At 44.6% G+C, this 20,478-nt stretch overlaps 2 protein-coding genes across 8 annotated transcripts in view; one reads left to right on the top strand and one right to left on the bottom strand.

Annotated features, from left to right (window-relative positions):
• Positions 1-1,934: 1,934 nt before the first annotated feature.
• LRIT2 (leucine rich repeat, Ig-like and transmembrane domains 2) lies at positions 1,935-7,201 on the top strand. The gene is made up of 3 exons (XM_068139990.1): positions 1,935-2,091; positions 2,474-3,255; positions 4,698-7,201. Exons 1-3 carry the CDS (start codon positions 1,982-1,984, stop codon positions 5,507-5,509), a joined length of 1,704 nt encoding a protein of 567 aa, XP_067996091.1. The 5' UTR covers positions 1,935-1,981; the 3' UTR covers positions 5,510-7,201.
• Positions 7,202-8,213: 1,012 nt separating this feature from the next.
• The window catches only part of CDHR1 (cadherin related family member 1), a 70,248-nt gene continuing 57,983 nt past the window's right edge, over positions 8,214-20,478 (bottom strand). For 6 of the 7 annotated variants that reach the window (XM_068139986.1, XM_068139984.1, XM_068139983.1 and 3 more), the window contains 2 exons: positions 19,379-19,633; positions 8,214-11,027 (listed from right to left, as the gene is read on the bottom strand). In XM_068139986.1, coding sequence (XP_067996087.1) covers positions 10,476-11,027; positions 19,379-19,633 — 807 coding nt within the window. In that variant the 3' untranslated portion in view covers positions 8,214-10,475. Of the gene's footprint in view, positions 11,941-19,378; positions 19,634-20,478 lie in introns of all 7 variants that reach the window. The other variant, XM_068139989.1, reaches the window with a different exon arrangement.

Raw genomic sequence — 20,478 nt, 5'->3', positions numbered from 1 at the left:
GATCTGTGTAGACTTCAGCCATTTACCCAATCACAGGAAGGTGACCCATCACCTCTAACCCTGAACACCATCAAGACACTGGGTTTCCTCTGCCTCTGCTGCAGAGGACTCAGCTGTTTTCTAACCAACTATCTACAGTGTATGTAATTTACTGCTGTTGTTACCAGTTACACTTCGATGCAAAATGTTAAAATTATAAGTATTAGAAAATAACAATATCATTGTTTTATTAGGGAATATTTCCAGGTCAGACTGCAAAAAAGGATCAGAGGTGAGTATGACATTTGACTCCCCACAGGCCCATGTCCATGCAGAGGGGGCATGGGGTCCCTGAGGCCCTCCACTTCAATGGCTGATGGACCAAGAAGGACACATGCTAGCATTGCAGCTGCCACTGTGGCTTCCACAGAACTCACAGGTAAGCCAGCCCCACTGATGGGTGTCCCCATTGCTTCTTAAGATATACAGAAACTGCTTAAGGATTGTCTGCCTTGGCTTACCGTGGCTGTGCTGGTGCCACTCTCACTGAAACATCAGCAGCTCCATCAGGAAAAGTCCCCAGTGGCACAGTCAGGTGGGGATTAATAGCTGTGGCATCTCATGAACTACAGGCCAGCAGCCTTCCTACTTCACTCAAAACTTTTCAGTTAATACATAAATAAAAAAACCCACCCCATGTACTTGTGGTCAGATGCTGGCCACAGAGAGTAACTGCAGCCCAACATGCCATTTACTCGGTCTGCTGCTTGTGTATGGAAGGCCATCATGAAGTACTGCAGCAGTTCCCACCAGTTTCCCTATCAGTTCATTTTGCTGATTTGCCTTGAATTCAAAGCACCTGTTGATTTAAAAAGCTACAGGATCAATCCTGTGCCTTCTCTATCCTTAAAGCCCCTGGGCTATTGCACACGCCCCTATAGCCATGTATAGATCTAAGCCATCCCACTATAAATATTTTTCTATCCTGGTCCCTTAGGTTAGAGATTAAGTAGGTTCAGGCTAATCTTGATTTGTGACCCAGCTTCACATGTACTGGTAGCGAGTTTAAGCCCTTTTCTGGTGGCACGCTGCCTTCTGCAGACTGTAATGAAGCCTGTACACACTAGATGGCCCCAGGAGAACGCAGCACTGATTGGAAATAATAACCAAACCCTGCTATTTTGGATTGGGAAAAAAACCCCAAACTAAATAAATTTGGTTACTCCAAATCCCTTCCCATAGAATTGTTTAGTCAGAGTATTTCAAGGTGCCCTAAAGCAAATCTGCACGTGTCTCAGAGGGAAGCCAAAGAATAGCACAGAAATTTTAACATTATACAATAGAGATTAATTTCCAACATACTCTTCTCACAGAAGCCCACAAACTGGACACAGCTGTGTTGATGTTTTCACTACCAATGCTTAAGAATGGAGAGAGTGGTGGGAACAAAAGGAGTTGTTTCCAAGGAAAACTAGTGCCATACTATGTTTCTGTGACAGAGCAACAAAGTTCTGGAGCAGGTTTTGTGCTCAGCATGTGCACTAGAATAGCTGGGGCAGGGTCTGGGTCCTGATAGAGTGTGCAGTCCTGTACTACACACTGACAAATTATAACTGTGAAGTCTTGTCCTTACTGTGTTTTTCTTCCTTAATATATGCCTTGATAAACTTCCTTGATAAACTGAGACAGATCCCTTGGGGAGAAAAAAAACAAACACCAAAACAGGCCTGGTTAACCACTTGGTTCCATCATCATATTATCAACCAAGTGAACATGCCTGTCAGAATCCCTGCAGCTAAAGAATAAATGCCACGAGCGGTCCTGGGGTGATTTTTTAGCACTTTGACACAGGCAGTGAACCATGCTACTGTCTTTTTTAGGGTCGGGTCCCCAGCAGGATTTATTTCTGCGTCAGGGAAGATTACAGCTAATAAGATTTGCTTCTTGGAGGCTCTTGGCATGTAGGGTGCAAACCCTGCACAGTGCTTCCTTGAAGGAGAATATGGATCCTATTTGTCATATTTTCTTTCTTCTTGTGGTCTTCTACAAGATAAACCCATCTGTTTCATCTTGTGTCACAGGATGCTCTTGTTCTCGAGACACCTTTGGAAGGTAAGAACACTTCTTATTCTAGTCATAGCACCAGCAAAGCAGTTCAGAGCATCCCAATATATATTAGCTAGTGATGTGAACACCAAACAGATGGGCACATAGTATGCCTCTTCTAATTAAATAGTACTAGCTTGAGCATAAAATGACATTCTTCTTATTTTCCTGAGATATGTAGTTGCATATGTAGCCATTTTTATGACTGTTTGTGGAAAAATGGGTATAAAACACAAGGAAGGATGGATCTATGGCTCACTCATCCCTATGTACCAGACCTTATAATTATTCAAGTGCTTGCAGATGTGTATAGGGAATTGGTTTGTTAGTGATGAACATGGTGTGGGACATGCAGAATTTTCTGGTTTCCTCCTTCTGGTTTCCTTAGGAGCTTACTCTGTATGTCCGCACTGCTGAGGCAGATCCCTTCAAACATCCCTCAGGACATCCGGAAAATTAGAATAGAAAATTCTCACCTAACAGAATTGCCTCGTGGGTCTTTTGAGAATGTTAGTGCCTTGGAGTATCTCTGGCTCAATTTTAACAACATAACGGTCATGCACATCAAGAGCCTGGAATATCTACCATCTCTGAAGGAGCTGCGCTTGCAAGGGAACAAATTAAGTTCAGTGCCATGGACCGCATTTCAAGACACCCCAGCTTTGAAAATCCTGGATCTGAAGCACAACCGGCTCGATGTCCTTCCAGAACATGCGCTCCGTCATCTGCCCAACCTGACCTATTTAGACCTATCCTCAAATCAGCTTACAGTCATATCCAAGGATGTCTTCTACAGCTGGCCTGTCTATCAGAGAAGTCTGAGGGCAGAGGGGCAAATAGAAGCTATTTCCAACGTTGTCTTGGCCCTTCATGACAACCCCTGGATTTGTGACTGTCGTCTGCGGGGATTTGTCCAGTTTATCAAGTCAGTTGGCCCACCTATTATTCTGATGAACTCCTATTTAACTTGCTCAAGTCCAAAATTCAGGGCAGGGAAGTTTTTTCATGAAATAGAACTCAACAGCTGCATGAAGCCCCTGATCTCAGCCCTTGACACCAACCTGACAGTCCCAGTGGGGCTGAATGTCACTCTGACCTGCTTTGTGGAAGCCAGCCCTTCCCCAGCTGTCTGGTGGACCTATGCACTCAAACTTTTAAGGGCATTTAATGGTAAGCAGAGTTGCTTCTTCTTCTTCTCCCCCCCTCCCCCCAAGTATGTTCTGCTATTCTACCTATGAAAGTCTTCAGGCCATCACAGTCACTACATCATCTCTCAGACTCCTTGGGAATCACAGTTATTGTGCTGGCAGTAATCTAAATAATCTTAATTAATCCTACATGTCTAAGAACATCTGAATGGCATGAGAGGAGCTCTTCACACAGGATATCAGTCAAAGACAGAAAGAAAATGGCTTCACTTTTACACAGTGATTTTATGTGAGGATTTTTAATAATAGCTCTTTCATTGTGACACACAATGTAAGAACCATTATTTATTACATATGTATTAGTCATATATATGTAATAAATACTTGGCTATGTATATATATTATACACCACATATATAGGTACACACTACTTAATGATACTTATATGTATGGGTGTGTTTGTAGGTTTGGACAAGCACTTGCTTGTTTCTATACCATTGCCATATGCAGCCCTGTTGTCTGTGTCCATTAATTTTCTACAACCAAAACAGAGATTTTCATTCTCCATAAGCCTTGCTTATTTCTACTTGTTATTGAGGGCTTCATAGTATGAAGCCTTTCCCACTTCCTTTCCATGCACCTCGGCTCTTGCATGCCCTCCCTCCCGTGCATTTTTACTAAGAGCTCTCAATAGAACAAGTTGCTATTTTCATCAGGTAAGCTAATCATGCGTATGGGCACCACACAGGTTATGTGTGTTCCTAATAAGCCAGCTTGCTGAATAAGAGAATTAGCCTTTAATCCTGGACTGACATTTGCTTTAATTGCAGCATTGTAGCAGCACTTGTGCATCTTTCCACAGGCACATGCTGAATTAGTTACGTACAGGTGTTTCCCGCCTTGGGCCAGATGTCCCTTTTTGGGTAGCTTACAGATTTTGCATGTTGTTTTTAAAGCTGTTTCTCACTTCCAGTACAAAACTTCTGGCTCCACGAGCCTCTTTTTTTCCCCATGCCTCTTGCAACCACCATTATTTCACACTGAAACCTAAGAATGGATGGAGCATGTATCCAAAATTATACCAGTATCTCCTGCACCTCAGTGGCTGTCTCTGGCTTGCCCTAACCTGAGCACACTGATGGCAGATGACACATGGGCAGCTTGGCCTCTGCCAGTAGCAGCATCCCCAACAGTTCATGATGGGGTGGGAGTTGGACACACTTCCTATCTCTTCTGCTAGAGTGTCTTTTGGCCCAGATAACAGTTCACTGATGAGATCTGTGGGGTTTGGTGCACTCCTATATCTCTTTTGCTCCTTTCCTAGGCAGGGCAGGTCCTGCATGGCCTCCTGGCCCCCATCCCACCTTGGAGTGGTATTGGGGCTGCCCCAAGGGCATGTTGGCTCCCTGCCTGCATGGGCAGGAGGTGACTCCATCTACTGACACAACTCTTCTCTGCCCACAGTGTCCACTGAGCCCATCAGCGAGGAGACCATCCGTTCAGAGCTCCTGATCCCGGTTGCACGGCCAGCAGATGCTGGCAACTACACCTGTACAGCTGCCAACTTTTTGGGCAATGCCTCTGTGACCATCACCCTCCAGGTGGGGGCTCCATGGGCATCCACAACCTCCCCAGACTGGGCCCCTGTTGCCCCTGCTGAAGCTGGTGCCCATGTAGAGGTGCGCATCGCCAAGCAGACAGTCTATGGCATCACCCTGGAGTGGTTTGCAGTGGCAGCGGCAGCATCAGAGCCAGGGGAGACCTGGTATACCCTCCTGGTGGGCCGTTATGATGCTGCCCAGAAGGATGCCATCTACATCGGTCCTGGTGTCAACACCTACTCAGTAACGGATCTGCTGCCTGCCACCAAGTATGAGGTCTGTGTGGCTGTGCGCAACCAGGCACCTCGCAAGGGCCAGTGCGTTGTCTTTGTCACAGGCAGCGACATCAGCCAGCTGGAACAGCGTGAGAAGCTCATCCACATCGTGGTCATCGTCTGCGCCATGGTGCTGGCCGTGCCTGCTGGCATGTACGCCTGCACTGCCGAGGCCCGCCCAGGCTGCCTGACCCGCTGCCCTAGTGCCTGTCTCCGCCGCCGCCGTGGGGGCCAGGATCAGGCGGCTGGCAGCAAGGAGAGCACATTGGACAGCCTGCCCGCTGGCAGTGAGGATGGGCTCTGCCGCCCTCCGGGTGGTCGTGGTGCCCGGCGACCCCCAGGCCATGAGGAGGCTGGCAAGACCCGTCCACCCCACAGGAACAGTGCTGACCTCTACTAGCCCAGGCTTGCCCACCCCGCAAACATGGCTGCAGTGGCACCTTTCAGATGACATTGAACAGCATGTGCTTGTTCTCCTGAAGGACCACGCAAGCAAGGCTCAGCGCTGCAAGGACTCGAGGCACAATGGAGTGTGTGGCTGGGGTTTGCAGAAGGTTTGGGGAGCCCTGGGAATGGGGATGTCCAGGATGTGTGGCTGTGGGTGTGTGGCCACAATCCTGCAGTCTCAGGCTGCCTCTGCAGTGCTGTCATGGAGCAATGCAGACCTGCACACAGGGAACAAGCACTAACCAAAAACCAACCCCATCCAAACCTAACACCAATGCATGCTGCAAAACGCCAAAGCTCTCCCTCGCTCACTCCTCCAGGCATGTTTTTGTTTCCTTATTTTCCCAGCTGGGGGTGGATGGGGAGGCTTGTTTGCAGCTCTGGCCTATGTCAGGTGCCACTTGTCCTGTGTGTTGCCTCATAGAAACACAGCAGGGGAGCCAGGGCAAGTTGTGGTATAGCTAGCAACAAGATGTGAGGGAGAATCGAGTGAACGTGATGGAGCTATTTTGTTTCATTTGGAGGAAAAGACTTTTCCTTTTTTTTTTTTTTTGATCAGGGGTGTTGGTGTGGGGGATGAGGGTCTTTGTTTTATTTTATGTATTTTGCTTTCTCTTCTTGTGGTCATTTTCTTACTCATCCTTAAGGTTTACACAGCCCTAAGAGGTTTACAGCCCCAGTTGTACCAGAAACAGGAAAAGGGCGAGCACTTACTAAAGACCAGCATAATGTAGACAGACATCCCTCCTCCCACCCCCGCCCTCCTCCTACCTGAATGGTCATTGATACAGAAGTGTTGTGTAATAGATTATTTGGTAAGTTAAGAACAGGGGCTGGTGAAATAATGCACAGTTCATCTTTTGCAGGAAAACACTCAACTGCTGTTCCCCTTTCCACCCTCCCCATCACTTGTATCCTTTTTCCCAGGATGGCACTGTGGCTGCAGGGTAATGTGGGGTGACAGGGACACTTGGCCTGAACCAGGCTGGCAGGATAGAATAAGTGGCTGGGAGCAGAGAGGGTGGTGAAGTCAGGGTTTGGGAGCCCAAAGTGTGAGACAGACATCTTCCCCAAATGCAGACATGCCACTTGTCCACCCTTCTGCTTTGAAACAGAAACTCATCTGCTTTCTAGAGGCAAACCCCTATCCCCCTCCACTCCCCCCCCCCCCCCCCCCCCCCAAATATTGCCCCCCTGCTCGCAAATCAGCTCATGCTGTGTTTCCTGGGGGCTCTGAGAACATGTGACTTATTTTTTTCTTATTTTGATCTTTTGATCTCGTGTTTTCCAGCACAACCAAAGCATGTGGCAAATAGATTTTCAGACCTTGTCATATCTGTTGTTGTAGAGCACCTCCAATAGGAAAAAGTATAACAGAAACTTCAGCTGTAAGTAGACATGAAGCCTAATGTGAGCTTCGCTGCATGACGTTTAGTTGTATTTTTTGCTGGTGTTGGTTTTTGTTGTGTGTTTACTATGCTGTCACTCTTCAGGCCCCACATTTTCTCCCCCAGCAACTCCTGCTGTAACTTGCTGCACAGCTTTTGAACAGAACAGACCTGTTTCATCAATGCTGACTCTCAGTGTTCTACTTAGGGAACTTCCTAGTCAATCTTTTAGTGTCAAAGTAATAAACTACATGGATTTTCAGAATACACAGATGTCCTTTGCTTCATTTATCTTTTTTTTTTCATAGTTAAAAATTACAAAGACACTCTAAGGGCAAGAAGCTCCAGGGTTTGGCTGCAGGGAAGTTGCAACATGTGTGATAGAGGGGTCTGGAATGGTAAGGAAGTGATGAAAGCAGTTAGCTGAGCAGGGAGACAACCTTGTCCTGCAGAAACCTCTAGGGAGATGGTACACTGGGCCATGTACAAGGGGAGTGAAAAACAAAGCAGTGCCTATAATGACTGCTTATCACAGAATCATCAAGGTTGGAAGAGACCTCAAAGATCAAGTCCAACCTGTCACCACAGACCTCATGACTAAACCATGGATGGCCCCAAGTGCCATGTCCAATCCCCTCTTGAACACCTCCAGGGATGGTGACTCTACCACCTCCCTGGGCAGCTCATTCCAATGGCTAACAACTCTCTCAGTGAAGAACTTTCTCCTCACCTCGAGCCTAAACTTCTCCTGGCGCAGCTTGAGACTGTGTCCTCTTTCTCCCAGCCCAGGCAAAACAAAGGAATTGACAGCAAGCTGTGGAGACTGTAGACAGAAATGGTGAATCACAGCTAGGAAACAGCCAAGGAAGAGCAAACATCTCATCACCACATGTAGAAAGTTCATAATAAATCACACAGCCAGTGAGTGCTGGCAGCAAACTAAAATTGCTGCCTTGCAAGGAGCCTTATTGCCTTGAGGCCATGTCACAGAGGGCTGCAGAGCACAGCAGGTGGTCAGCTGTGACCTTGCCCCCCCCCCCCCCCCCCCCCCCCCCCCCGCCTTGGCATCCTGCTTCTTGCTTCCTCTCTTCCCAGGCTGATGTTGCCCAGCAGATTTAGGCCCCCTCTTCTGACTTGTGTCCTGCAAAAGGGACCATTTGGTCATCCTGTGAAGACATCTGCCTGCCTGTGCCCATGGAGTCACATAACAAGCATTGACAAAACATTGTTACCAGAAGCACAAGAAGCACAGAAAAAAACCCACCACCACTTTTTTTTTTTTTTTAATATGTATTTATTAAAAAAAAAAAAAATCAACCTTGAAGTTGCAATACAGAGTAACTGGAAAAAAGTCTCACAATATAGTAATGAAACATCTTTATTCCTTCTTAAATATAATCTCTAAGACTATAAGCCTATAATTCCTGTTAAATCTCACTTAATTGAATGGTCTTTACAGGCTTTCCTCATTGGAGAATGAACACTCAACACTGGCTTCAACACAACATTAAGGAAAACAGTAGTGAGGAGAATAAATTGCAAAGTTTTGGTACCCTGGGAAACATTGCAGAACCCAGCAGAAAGCGTGTGCTTGCACACGGCAGAAGGATTTGGGCTAGGGGCTACATATCCCTTCTCTCTCACCAGCTCATGGCTGGAGGACAAGGTGACGATACACAACACAAGAGCCTGGGCCTCATGCCATGCAGCCACAGGAGGAAGAGTAAGGAGGAAAACAGTGGAGAAAATGAGACACACGGCAGGAGAGGCTCTGGGAGCAGTGGTGCTGCCACAGCCCCCACCTGGGACCCTGATGCATCTCTTGGCTACACCTCCTGATCAGCCCACAGGTGACATGAACCATGGTCACCCTTTGGCTTCTGGGGATACTGAAGTTAAAAAATACAGGAATATTCTCATCAGTGGGTAACTTCTTGTTGAAATCCTTGTGCAAACAAAAGTCATTAGACCAGCTAATGGGATGAGAGAAGAGGAGCCCTGAGGGTCAGGTCTGCTGTTCCTGCTGAAATGGCAGCTGGAGAAGAGTCTCATGAAGCCCTTGAATTAACCCAGTGTCCTGTTTTATAGGGTTTGCTCTCATCTTGATGTTCATGGTGCTGATCTATGACAGCACAGCTGCCCTGTGGGACCACAGCTCAGGCAGAGGGTGCAGGGTATTGCTCCCCAGTCATCCTGGCACCTTCTGCCTTCCCCACAAGGGATGGGAAACGGCTGGGCCCAGATGAAAAACATCTCCTCAGAAAACAAACAAGAGGGAGAAATTCAGTGGGTAGATTCAGTGAAGAATGTGGTCTTCCTTCAGTGCCTTTTTCACATAACAGGAAAATAAAAAGGTGTCAGCTGCCCTCCTCTCCATTAACTGTTGCATAATTTGTGCAAAAATACTGATAGGACAAACTATTTTGTAGAAACCGTTTCACACTCAACAGTTCCCATAGCAAGCCAGGAAAGGTGATGAAATATGTTCCACAACACCTCCTGCCAGCAGCATATGAAACCAAATGGTCTTTTCAGACACTTCCCTGACCAACATATGTGACTTTCCTGCACCTGTCTATATTTTTCACTTGTAATTTTTCTCCTGTTTTTTGCTGTGCCTTCCCTGCTGCTTTAATCATATCCTCCTGCTTCCCCTCATTGGGGAATATGGTATCAGTATTGAGGAGTGAGCACTGCTGTTGAACTGTGTTCAAATCTTGCCCCAGCTGGTCTAGGGAAGTTGATGTGACTTTCTCATCCCCCTATTAGCAGGTAAGTCCAGAGCAGAACAAAAGTGCAGCATCCTGTCAGTGTATTCTGGCAAAACCCAACATAAACCACAAGAAAATGAAGAACTTCTATAAGCTTGAGTGCTCACCTTTTAGGAATGAGGTACTCAGACCCTGAGCACATCACTTTACCAGCTATTGCAAAGCACACTGTGTCCTGAGGACAACAGGTAGCAGCTACATGCTACCCTTTTGCAGGCGGCAGTGTCACTGCTGTAGGAGATCTGCACATTGACTTAGTGGTGGTGCCCCAGCCAGACCAGCATCTTCAATAGTAGGTCTGCGATTTGAAGTGACAGATTTTTGGATGCCTCAAATCCATCTGCCATATCAGGTCAGAAGTGGCATCCTCCAGTGCCTTGGCTGCAGAGTGTCTGGTTTGAAAACCAGGACTCCTGGTAGGGACCTCCAAATTATGGGCAACTTGAATCCCTGTTCACTTGGGGAGACTGTGGCTGGTACATGAGTACTCAGCACCCTGGTCAGGCAGCTGCAGGGAGGGAGCAGCTGCACTGGGACATGAGATGAAGGAATGGCAGTGGCAACTGGATACAGACCACCGCATTTAATCTGGGTGGGGGTGACTGTAGCATGTAATACTTGCAGAAGGTGAGGGGTAGTTTTCACAGCAAGAAGCTGTTCTCAGTTCACGGGGTGCTGACAGACACAGGGAAGACCACAGAACATAAGTATGTCCATGTCCAAGCCACAATCCACAGTCTCTGGGGGCTGCCAAGAGCATCTAGATGTGGGGCTCACCAATAGCTGCATTCCTCTTTTCGAACTTCATTTTGAGCTCTGACACGAGAGCGTTGTGGGCACTACCATGACCTTTCTTCTTCATCTGCTTGTTTACAAACTTGGGAGTGAGGGAGCCAGACACAGTTGGCACCTGCCATGCTGGCGTGTCCCCCCTGGGAGCCACTGCGGGGGGTGGTGGGGGCACAGGGGCAGTTGGTGGCACAGGGGCAACGTGGATGTTGTTGTTGCTGTTCTCGTTCTGTAGGCTCTTGGCATCATCCTCAACCACAAACTTCTCTGCAGCATTGCTGGGCCTCTTGAACTTCAGCCACTCCATCCTAACTGTCCGAGTCTGTGGGATCTGTCTCTTTTTTATGATCCTTCTTACCGGCATGATTTTGTTGGACCGCTTGTTGCGCCAGAACATGGCAGTAGAGATCATGATAGTTATCAGCACCATTATGCCCATGACACCAGCTAGCACTCCTAAGGCTTTCATGGGGTTATCTTTAGTTTGCATCAAAAAGGCGGCCATAGGCCCTTTGTGAAGAGTCTGTAAAAGAGTACAAATAAAACATGTGACTTACTCTGTGGGACAGACAGTGACCCAGAAATTTCATTTGTCCAAAATATGTAACAAATAGGGCTGACTAATAGAAGTTATCACTAAAAAAAAGGGGAGAGTCATAGAAGCCAGTCCATGTTTGGAGAATTTAGATGCAGCAGCAGACTGGGCAAACATTATGGTATTGTGAGATTGATGACTGTTGAACACAAAAGCTTACAGGAGCGTTACCGCCAAATTAGGACGGATTCCTGCATGTCACCATAGTGCTTAACTTGCAAGAACTGAGCAAGAAAATAATTGGCTCCAGTATCTGCAGCTGTATTGTTGTATGACATTTCAGAATGAATTTCCTAGGAATAACAGTGTTGAACCCATTTTCTACTTTCTGAGTAGAAAATGATCTCCCAAAACCAGTTTGCAGTTTGTAAGACTACTAATGAGCATGGCATTGAAAACGTTATGAGAAAACTCCACATTGTAGAATTACAGTCTACAAATGAGTAGTTAGCAGGTATGTGCTGCCTTCTGTTTTCAAGTACTCTTTTACAGACATAACAAAACTCTTTGAGGTAGGGGAGATGAGTAGAGTGAAAGAGCTTTGCTTTTAGAAATAAAAGACATAAGCAGTAACATATGCTACATATGGCATATTAAGGACAAATGAATGGCCAGTTCACTTTGCAGCTTAGCACACTGAACGTCTCGGAGGTCCCCGTATAATTTTTCGGATTTTGCCCTGCGGGTGGAGCCTGGATCTTTTCACACTTTTCCAGTACATGATAGTGGAGATCACCATTGTTACAGAAATGGTGGAAAGGACGCCACTCATGCAAATTCCAAATATTGTCCATGGACGCTTCTTGAGGCCTAAAATATAGGATTTTACCCTGGTCTTGATCTGGAAATATCAAAAATAAGAAAAATGGTCAACCCTCACATGGTTATATTTGAAAGAGGCCAGTATCTATAATAAATAGTGCTAGGGAACTAGGCTGACATGTGTACAAGATAGAAAGCACAGAAAATAAAAGGGAGCTAAGTGCTGAAGTAGGCACAGGAGAGAAGGTGCAATGACATTGAAGTGAATCCAGACATACTAAAAGAAGTTAGGAAATACTTAAAACACCTGGTTGATCAGAGAATAACAGGTATTGGTGCGGCACATGGATCACCCTTACTCGTGGTGTGGTAGTCCACCATTGTACGAGTTTTCCAAGAGAAGTTCAGAATCAATACAAGCTCCTGCAATGGTATCTGGACAGACAGCGGTGTTGTGCAAAGCCAGAAGAGCCTTCAAAAATGGCATGTTCATTAGCAGTTTCATTTACCAAGAACTGGTAATAAAGCTAAGCATGGCTGCAGAGTGAGAGGGCTATCACCATGCCCCAGTCCTCTGGCTTCAGCTCCAGGAGAGAATCATCACCCAATCTGTCCAGTAACAGGTGATCTGCATTTTATTTAGTGGTTTAAGCTCCTAGCTGATGGGGAGAAAAGACTATTTCCAAGTGTAGTAGTCAACACATACTGAAATAGGTATTAAAGACAATGAGTGTAAGGAGAGCCCTGTGACTAGTTTGGACTTGAACATTTGACTTCTAGATATTTTAAGTGAGATGAGATGGATTTCCCCATGTGACTCTAAGCTAGGACACTGACCTCTTTACCCTCCCTAGTCTGTGGAGGGAAATAATTAAGCCTAGCCCCAAAGGACACTTCAGAGAAACTCTTGCCATATATTACACAGGAACACTATTTATTTTTAAATCACATCCCTAAATGTAGGGAATGTAAATTCATTGATAAACACCCCATTATCTTCACTTCTGTATTTTCATAGCCTATTTCAAATATGTGATACAAATCTACTTTCCCCCTACCCTGTACATTTCCTACTGGCAAAGAGAAATGGGCTATTGAAACTCATGGGCCTTGTTACCTTACAAATAGTGACCAAGTTTAACCATTTTGCTGTGCAAAGATATTTTCCATTATTTAAATAGGCATGGACCTGATACAGAAACCAAAAGCAGAGCACTCATGACTGTGGAGGAGTTTGGATTCATATCAGCTTTGCTGTTCTGCTGTACATGGATTTTGTGTAATTAAGTGCCATCAGATGACAGAAATTCTACCTGGGCTTACTTCATGTGAAAGTCTGATGAATTAAGTGTCAGATAAACCCTGCTAAGTACTACATGACCTGAAATGAGTCCACTTATTATGAGCATTGTCAAGGAGGAGTGTGGCACTGATGGTTAAATAGTGTAGGACCAACACAAGGAAAAAGATGACACATACTTAAGAAGATGTCATATCTAAAGTATTAATTATTTGACTAGCTATTTGAAAAACCCTGAATAAGTGTGATTAGACAGAAATACATGACTGTGTTGTCAACATTCAATAGTTCTGGGATAAGAACTAATGGAAATCATATAGGAGGAGTTTCAGAATTCAGTTTCATTCATCTCCTCCTTGTCTTGCCAAGTTTGGCACCTGTTCAGAGTTTCCGGATATGAAGCGGTGATTAATACCCAAACAAAAACATTCATAGTTAGCTGCTACACCCTATTTTCAAGCTACTGGGCCTGTACTATACAAAGTTTTGCCTCTAATGAGTCTCAGAAAACAACTCTTCTGTAATGACTGCATAAGAACACAAGGCATTTGTAAGCATACAGTGTGAGAATGTTTGTCATGGCCATGACACAGGACGAACAGAAGGAATAACTTGCAAACCAAGCCTGTAGCTAGCCTGCAGAGGGCCTTATGGTAAGTGCATCTGCCACCAAAAAGCTTTGCAATCCTGTCTGTGGCCCAATCAGTTAACACACAGAACAGGTCAGAGAGGTCTAAGCACCTTCTGGCAATGAAAATCTAGGAGCATTTGAATATCTGTTTGGCCCTGAGCACTACCCTGTATGTTCAAAACACCTTCAAGTCCTTGCATTTGGTTACCAACATTGCCTCAGAATTGGGTGAACAAATAGCACCTCTTTGTAAGTTATTTAGCTGTCGTTTTCTCCTAAGAAGCACGCTGCATTTCAAGAGTACTGATTTGTCCTGTACACATAAATCAAAAGCAAACTTCATTTCACAGTGAAATGACAGCTGGTATGGGAAGCACTGTCCAAAACTTGGAAGAAAGACTTTCTTCATAGCCATCAAAGGAGTTAAAATACCACTGCTCACAGAACCAAATAATGCTGCACTATGTTTTTGCTGTGACTCACAGTTATAATGAGCACTGGCCCAGAGCAGGGGAAGACAATTAGAGAGTTATGGAACCATGACAGAAGTTGGAAAGCAGCTAAACTGCTTGTATCAACTTTGAGAAAGAAGACCAGTCCTGGGACAAGAACAAAATCAAGATTATTACTGCTGGGATTAAAAGATGACTTCATCTATTGTTTTATTTAATGGGTGTATATGGTCTCTTACAGAACCTTTGTGACTGTCTGCCCCATGCAGAGATGCTCCTCCCACAGCCCAAGTCCTGTGGGGTGCTGAAGTGTCAGCTCAAATGCTGACAAATCTTTGAAGCTGATTGAAGCCCCAGCACTGTGCAGTTTTGAGCATAGATACGTATTTTCAGGCTGCGTACATGAAGTGTAGGCTGCAGAAAAGACCCCTCTGCAGCATGTGGGGATTATTCTTGCCATCCTTCCTCCACAGTGGCTTCCTTCTCAAAAAAAAAATAAACGGAGTTTTCCAGAGCAAGTGCCATGTTTCCCTTTACTACTGAAATTGTGACTTATTTCCTCTCTGTTTTCTCTCAATATGCAGTATGCAAACATCCACACCTGCTGGCAGCTTCTCAAGAACCATCCATAATTCTTGGGTTGCAGTGAGAAGAACAAGTGGGCAATTTATCCAGAAGTTGGACCCAACAGGAGTGTGTGGTTGAGCTGTCTGACTGTGAGACCAGACACGTTTAGAAGTCTAAGTAGGTGAAACTGTGAAGGGCCCAAGCTATCACAGATTAAAGACAACTCAGGTTGTGTCAACCTGAGCAAGTTGAGCAATGAACCAGCTGGTTCTTAAGAGCCCAATTCCACATATCCAGCATTCCTGGGGTCTTTCTTCAGATTTCTCTAGTCTAGATGCAGGGATGGATTATCTGCTAGCACCAAAGCACACTGGGTGTGCTCCCCAAACACATTTTCATCTGGATGAAGTCTGCTTTGTAGGATGGCTCATATCTCAGATATATCTTAGCACACAGTGTGTGGGGATTATCAGATGTGCTTCAGAAGCAGCTCCTGATCTGAGGAAGATCACAAGCTGCCCCCTCCAGTGCTTAACCCACAGAGCAGCTCTACCACCCATATATGAAGGCTGCATTTACATCACTTTGCACTACAAACACCATCATGTGGCAAGACTTCTCAAATCAAACCAATGCTCTCTGAACAATTATTTTTCAAGATCCATATAACTGTGGAAAGAAGATGCTAACTGCTCAGCACACATAGCAAAGGAAGTTTAATGCCATCATCAACCACAGGTACCACAGTTAGCATGAGAGGGGAGGAGATGGCCACATTAATGCACAGAAGGAATTTCTTGAATCTTTCAGTTCAGAGAATCAAAACCTGAGACTCACCAGCTATACTTAGAAGGGTAAATAAGTGGCCAAAGCTATTAAGAATCATGGATTATCCTGTCTAAATGTGGAGTTAATCCTCAGTTCATGAAGAGGTGTAAATAAACATCCCCCTATACACCCTTTGTAGAACCTCAGTAGAGTCATGAAGAGGCAGAGGGATCTTGCTCATAAGGCCAGCCTTCAGGATAAGGAGTGGGAATCAGCTTTCTACAAAAATCTCAGGTAGCAGAAGATTTTTGAGCGAGACAGAAGTATGAAGCAGAGTGGATTTTCAGCATATGTTTCTTAGTCTGTTGTGAAATGATAGACTAACAGATGCCTCTCAATATCAATTTCCAGACTCAGTTACATTAAAAGTCCTCTGGAATTTTTTATCACTATATTATTCCAAGAGCAAAAGGTACTCTTGATATGCAACACTGCTGAACTTTGCCACAAGGTATCTATCTTGAAGGGCCCAGCCTTGTGTTAATTGCAATGGTAAATGTTAATCAGAAAATATGTCTGCTTAATTACTTAGTGTGATTAACACGGCAGGAAACCTCTAGAGAGTGCATTCAAAGAGGGGGAATACATAAAAAAACCATCCTCCTTATCCAAAATCAGTAATACATAAATGCCCACCAAAGAGCTAACCAAAAGTGACTTCATATAGCTGGAACACAGAGGGATGAAATGTACACTTCTAACAGGCCCTGAGACAGAGAGAGCATGCACCAAGCCCCTACACCAAGATACTAGCTTTTTCACAAAGTGTTAGAAGTGACTCTGCTGTCACTGGGACACGGAGAGGGGCTGAGTGTTACATACACTAGCACTGCATCTCACACACAAACTGAAGTTAGAGGGGTTTTCATAAGGAGGTGTGATACTGTTGGGTAAAGAAACCCCAATCTAAATAATTGCAAGTAATGGAAGAAATAATGGAGAAATGTACAAAAGCTTATGGAGGATGTGATATCAGATAAGTAGTGCAGATCCTGCTGAAGAGACCTGCTCAAGTGAATAAAGAAGATGCTGTTGCTTTGCATTGGAACTTAGCATAAAGAAGAGCATGGAAAGCTGGGAGGAATACATGTCCAGCCCTCTCTGCTTCTCTTTTACACTTTATCAGGAGGGGTGCTCTCTCACTTTGTGTCAAATTTGTACTGCTGGATAGAGTGAAAAGGAAATGGAGAGGGGACTTTGTACAAGACATCTTTCAACAAATGCTGATGTTGCTTGAAGAAAGAAATTCATGGAATTCTCTATCACAAAACACCAGCTGCTCTTGTTTTTCCTCCCAGATGTCCCTCCTCAGCCAGTTCAAGCATGTCTTGCTCCCCAGCAGAGAAGGTGTGGGGGCATCCTGCCTCCTCCTCTTAACACCCCCTCAGCCCTGTACCTTAACCCTGGATGCCACCAGAGAAGTGACCAACTCATCTGGGCTGGGAGGGAAGGCTGGAGAGTAGATGTTGGGGGCCAACAGGGTACCTTGTCTGAGGCCATCTGGTGCTACATACTCCTGAAATGTGTGCCCTGTGAGAAGCCTGGAAGAAGGGTGGATGTTCCCAATGTTGGTTGTGGGTAACAGTTCTTATTTGTTGTATAAACAATATCAAAACTTATGGCTTCTGTGGGAAATCAAAGCATTAAGCAACTTGTTTCCTTTATATGAGAAAAAATAGCTAAATCTTTTCCTTATCACAGAGGCCCAGCAGGCAGCTTTCATGGAGCCCCAACAGGCATCCCCATTCCAGGCACACCTCTGCCAGGCCAGACATGAGTCCTCCAGCAGTCCTGGCAGGGCAAGCACTGACAAGAGAGACTGGGAATTATTCCTATGCTGCTGGTGGTAAAGTTTACCTTGCTGACAAGCACAAGGGGTCTCTGCAGACATCAGCTCTGATCTGTGTACAAGAATTATCACATAAATGCACCTGATGAGGTCAGTGGAACAAGAAGAGATGCAGAACACAAAGGAAGTTTGTAATGGATAAAGGAGCAGTGGGTACATGTTGACTAAATAAAGAGAAAGCCAGCTGCTGTCTGTAGAAATTTGCATCTTTGCCCAGTATGTGTGTGGTCCAGAGACTGTCAGGCTAATGATATGTTTCTCATCTACTGTAAAGACCATTTCGTCCCTGCTGGTACCTACTTAAAGACATGGCAGGGCAGTTACAATAAATAAGAATCATGTGAGCATGAACTGCTCATTGTAAATTATTGCTTGTTCTTTGGTTAAACTAAAAGCTGGACTAACAGGAAGCTCTCAACCTACATGTGCATCTTTTAGAGTCTTCTTGTTTTGTCTGCTAATAATACTGCTATTATTTAAGTCACATCCAAAATTCTATGTATTTTAAAGCATTTCTATAAAGTTTTCTCACTTTTCCTTTGTCACTTGTGTTGTCCTGCAAAACTGGTCTCATATATTTCACCCTGGCCCAGGTTCCTTTTGACTCACTTTTTGTAGGGTAAAAGGATTACTTCCTTCTCCTGAATGGCAACAAAAAAGCAGAATTTAGCAGTCAGTTATTCCTTTACTCTGAGGAGTCTATAGTTCTTCGTTTGCATCTGTCTCTAACAATCAGATGCAAGGAACCGTCTTGAAGGGTCAAACCCCAAAACATATAATGGGTTAAGTACCTGTGAATGTGCAAACCTGGACACTTCCCAGGGTCCAGATAAATATGTAGCACATGTAATTAACTTTGTAACACGCCTGTGAACTGTATGTGCCCCTGGCCATGTTTGGATATGCCCCATCCTATAGGTTCAGTTGTCAGGTTTCTCTGTTGCCAAAGGGCATTAATTGTCTTGGGGCAGTATTTAAAATATTCCAGAAGGTAGGTCTTTGCCTTGTCACCCCGAAAGCAACAGAGCGAAATGCTTCCTGAGTTGCAGCTGAAGAGCTTGCCCTAGCAAGCCAACTACACCTGGACCTTACGCATAGACCAAGGCAGAAAAGGGAAAGCTCCAAGAGAACTGAATCCCAGAAGAGCTGTGGAAAAACTACAGCCTGGTGACAGAGCACACAAGAGAGAGAGAAGGGCCCCACAGCCCTCTCTGACCCAAGGGAAAGCTCCAGACCACAAACTGGGCACGAGAGGAGAGAGGCACCCTAGGCCCCTCTGAGCCAAGAGCCAAGAGTCACAGCATCTGGGAAGATACTGGACGGAGGAGCAAATGATGAGCCTCCAGCTAATCTGCCATGGAATCCCATTTGTGGGAAACTGCAGGTCACAGAACCTTTATTTCCAATTTGAATCACTGTATTGGAAACTCTTAGAACTGTGCTTAAATCATTTAACTGTTTTCATATGTGAAATGTATCACAGCTGAACAACAGAATCTGTAAATATGCTTTGTAAATAAGGTATGGCAGTGTTTGAAGATACCGCTGCTGCCAGGAAATACTAAATATAAAATATATATTTAAAAAAAAAAATATTACAGGAACTCATCTCCCAACCACATTATGTTCCTATCTTTGTCCCATTGCTATTTCTCCGATCAAAACATCTTTTACATTTGCAGCTGTAAAATCCAGCCTCATCAAAAGGCTTAAGAAACACTCTACAAAAGAGAGCTAGGAAGAAAGGAGGAGTAAAGGCTGGCAATGTTTTGGCTCTTGATTTCAACTCCTGAAGTGTTTTTAAAGTTGTCATAGAAGTGGAGGAAGCAGTAACTACTCTTTGGTGCCTCTCAAGGATCATCTCACATAAGGATTTTTCTAAAACCTTACCTCCTCTGTGATATCAATCTTCAGAACTGCTGTGGTACTGAAGGATGGGGAGCCTCGGTCTTTGGCCTGCACCACCACTGACCATATGCAGTCTTTGTTCTTTGTGATATTGTGGATGATATCCAGGGAACGGATATAGGATTTCAGCTTGATTTCCCCCGTGCTTTGGTCTATATCAAACACATTGGCTGGATCTGCTTGCATGATGGAATAATCCACAATATTGTTGGGTTCTTCTGCATCTTGATCTATAGCCTGGTAGGGAAAGCATAAAGAACAAAGATCTTATCATTTGTATCTTTGCCTGAAGACAAGACTCTGTTTCTAAGCATTCACTTTCAATAACATCCATGCTGTGAGATGACTGGGCTGTTTCCGATTCATTTTGGAAACAATTTCTCCTTTTCTGGTATCAGCTATGCTACATTTTCTAGTGAAAACCAGCACAACTAGAGTTCTCTCTGTACAAGCAATTTCTATTTGAGATAATCAGAATAAAAACTGAACTTTAGCCTTTCTGTAGAATGCAAATGGTCCACTGCTGGGGAGTTTCTCTCAGAGGGTGAGAGACAAATGTGAAGTGGTAGAGAACAAAGGGATTAGTTCCACACTATGAACCATAGCTGCCTTAATTTTTGTGCTGTGGTATTTATTCTACTAGCATGAGGTATTGTGTAATCAGGCTTCACTATAGGTATTCAAACACATGTAAGATAGGATGTTCTGCTGCTTTGCCTGTGAATTCCCATTGTAATTTTTTTTTACCTCCTGTTCAACCCTGGAATAATGAATACAGTTCTGCAAAGTGAAGGGAAAAAAGTTGTGTGGTTGAGCACAAAGGCATGGCAGGAAGGTTAAGTATTCAAAACTCTATACTTTGATTCATTCACCTTATTTGGGCTTCTTATGATTGCTGTGTAATGCTGGTTCTTCCACTATCTGATGTAACAGAACTTAAGAATTTATACCTTTATACCTAGCAGTCCATAAATACTATCATTCAGTACTTAAATCCATTTGTTACATAAGAATGGATGTGCAAAACAAAGCCGCAGGAAAATTCAGCTTTCAGACATTCATTGTGATCCCTGAGCAATGAA

This window comes from Melanerpes formicivorus, unplaced genomic scaffold (assembly GCF_026170545.1).
Source record: "Melanerpes formicivorus ecotype bairdi unplaced genomic scaffold, bMelFor1.0.p_v2 SCAF_6, whole genome shotgun sequence".
Taxonomy (NCBI): domain Eukaryota; kingdom Metazoa; phylum Chordata; class Aves; order Piciformes; family Picidae; genus Melanerpes; species Melanerpes formicivorus.
This window is presented reverse-complemented; position numbering and strand designations above follow the sequence as displayed.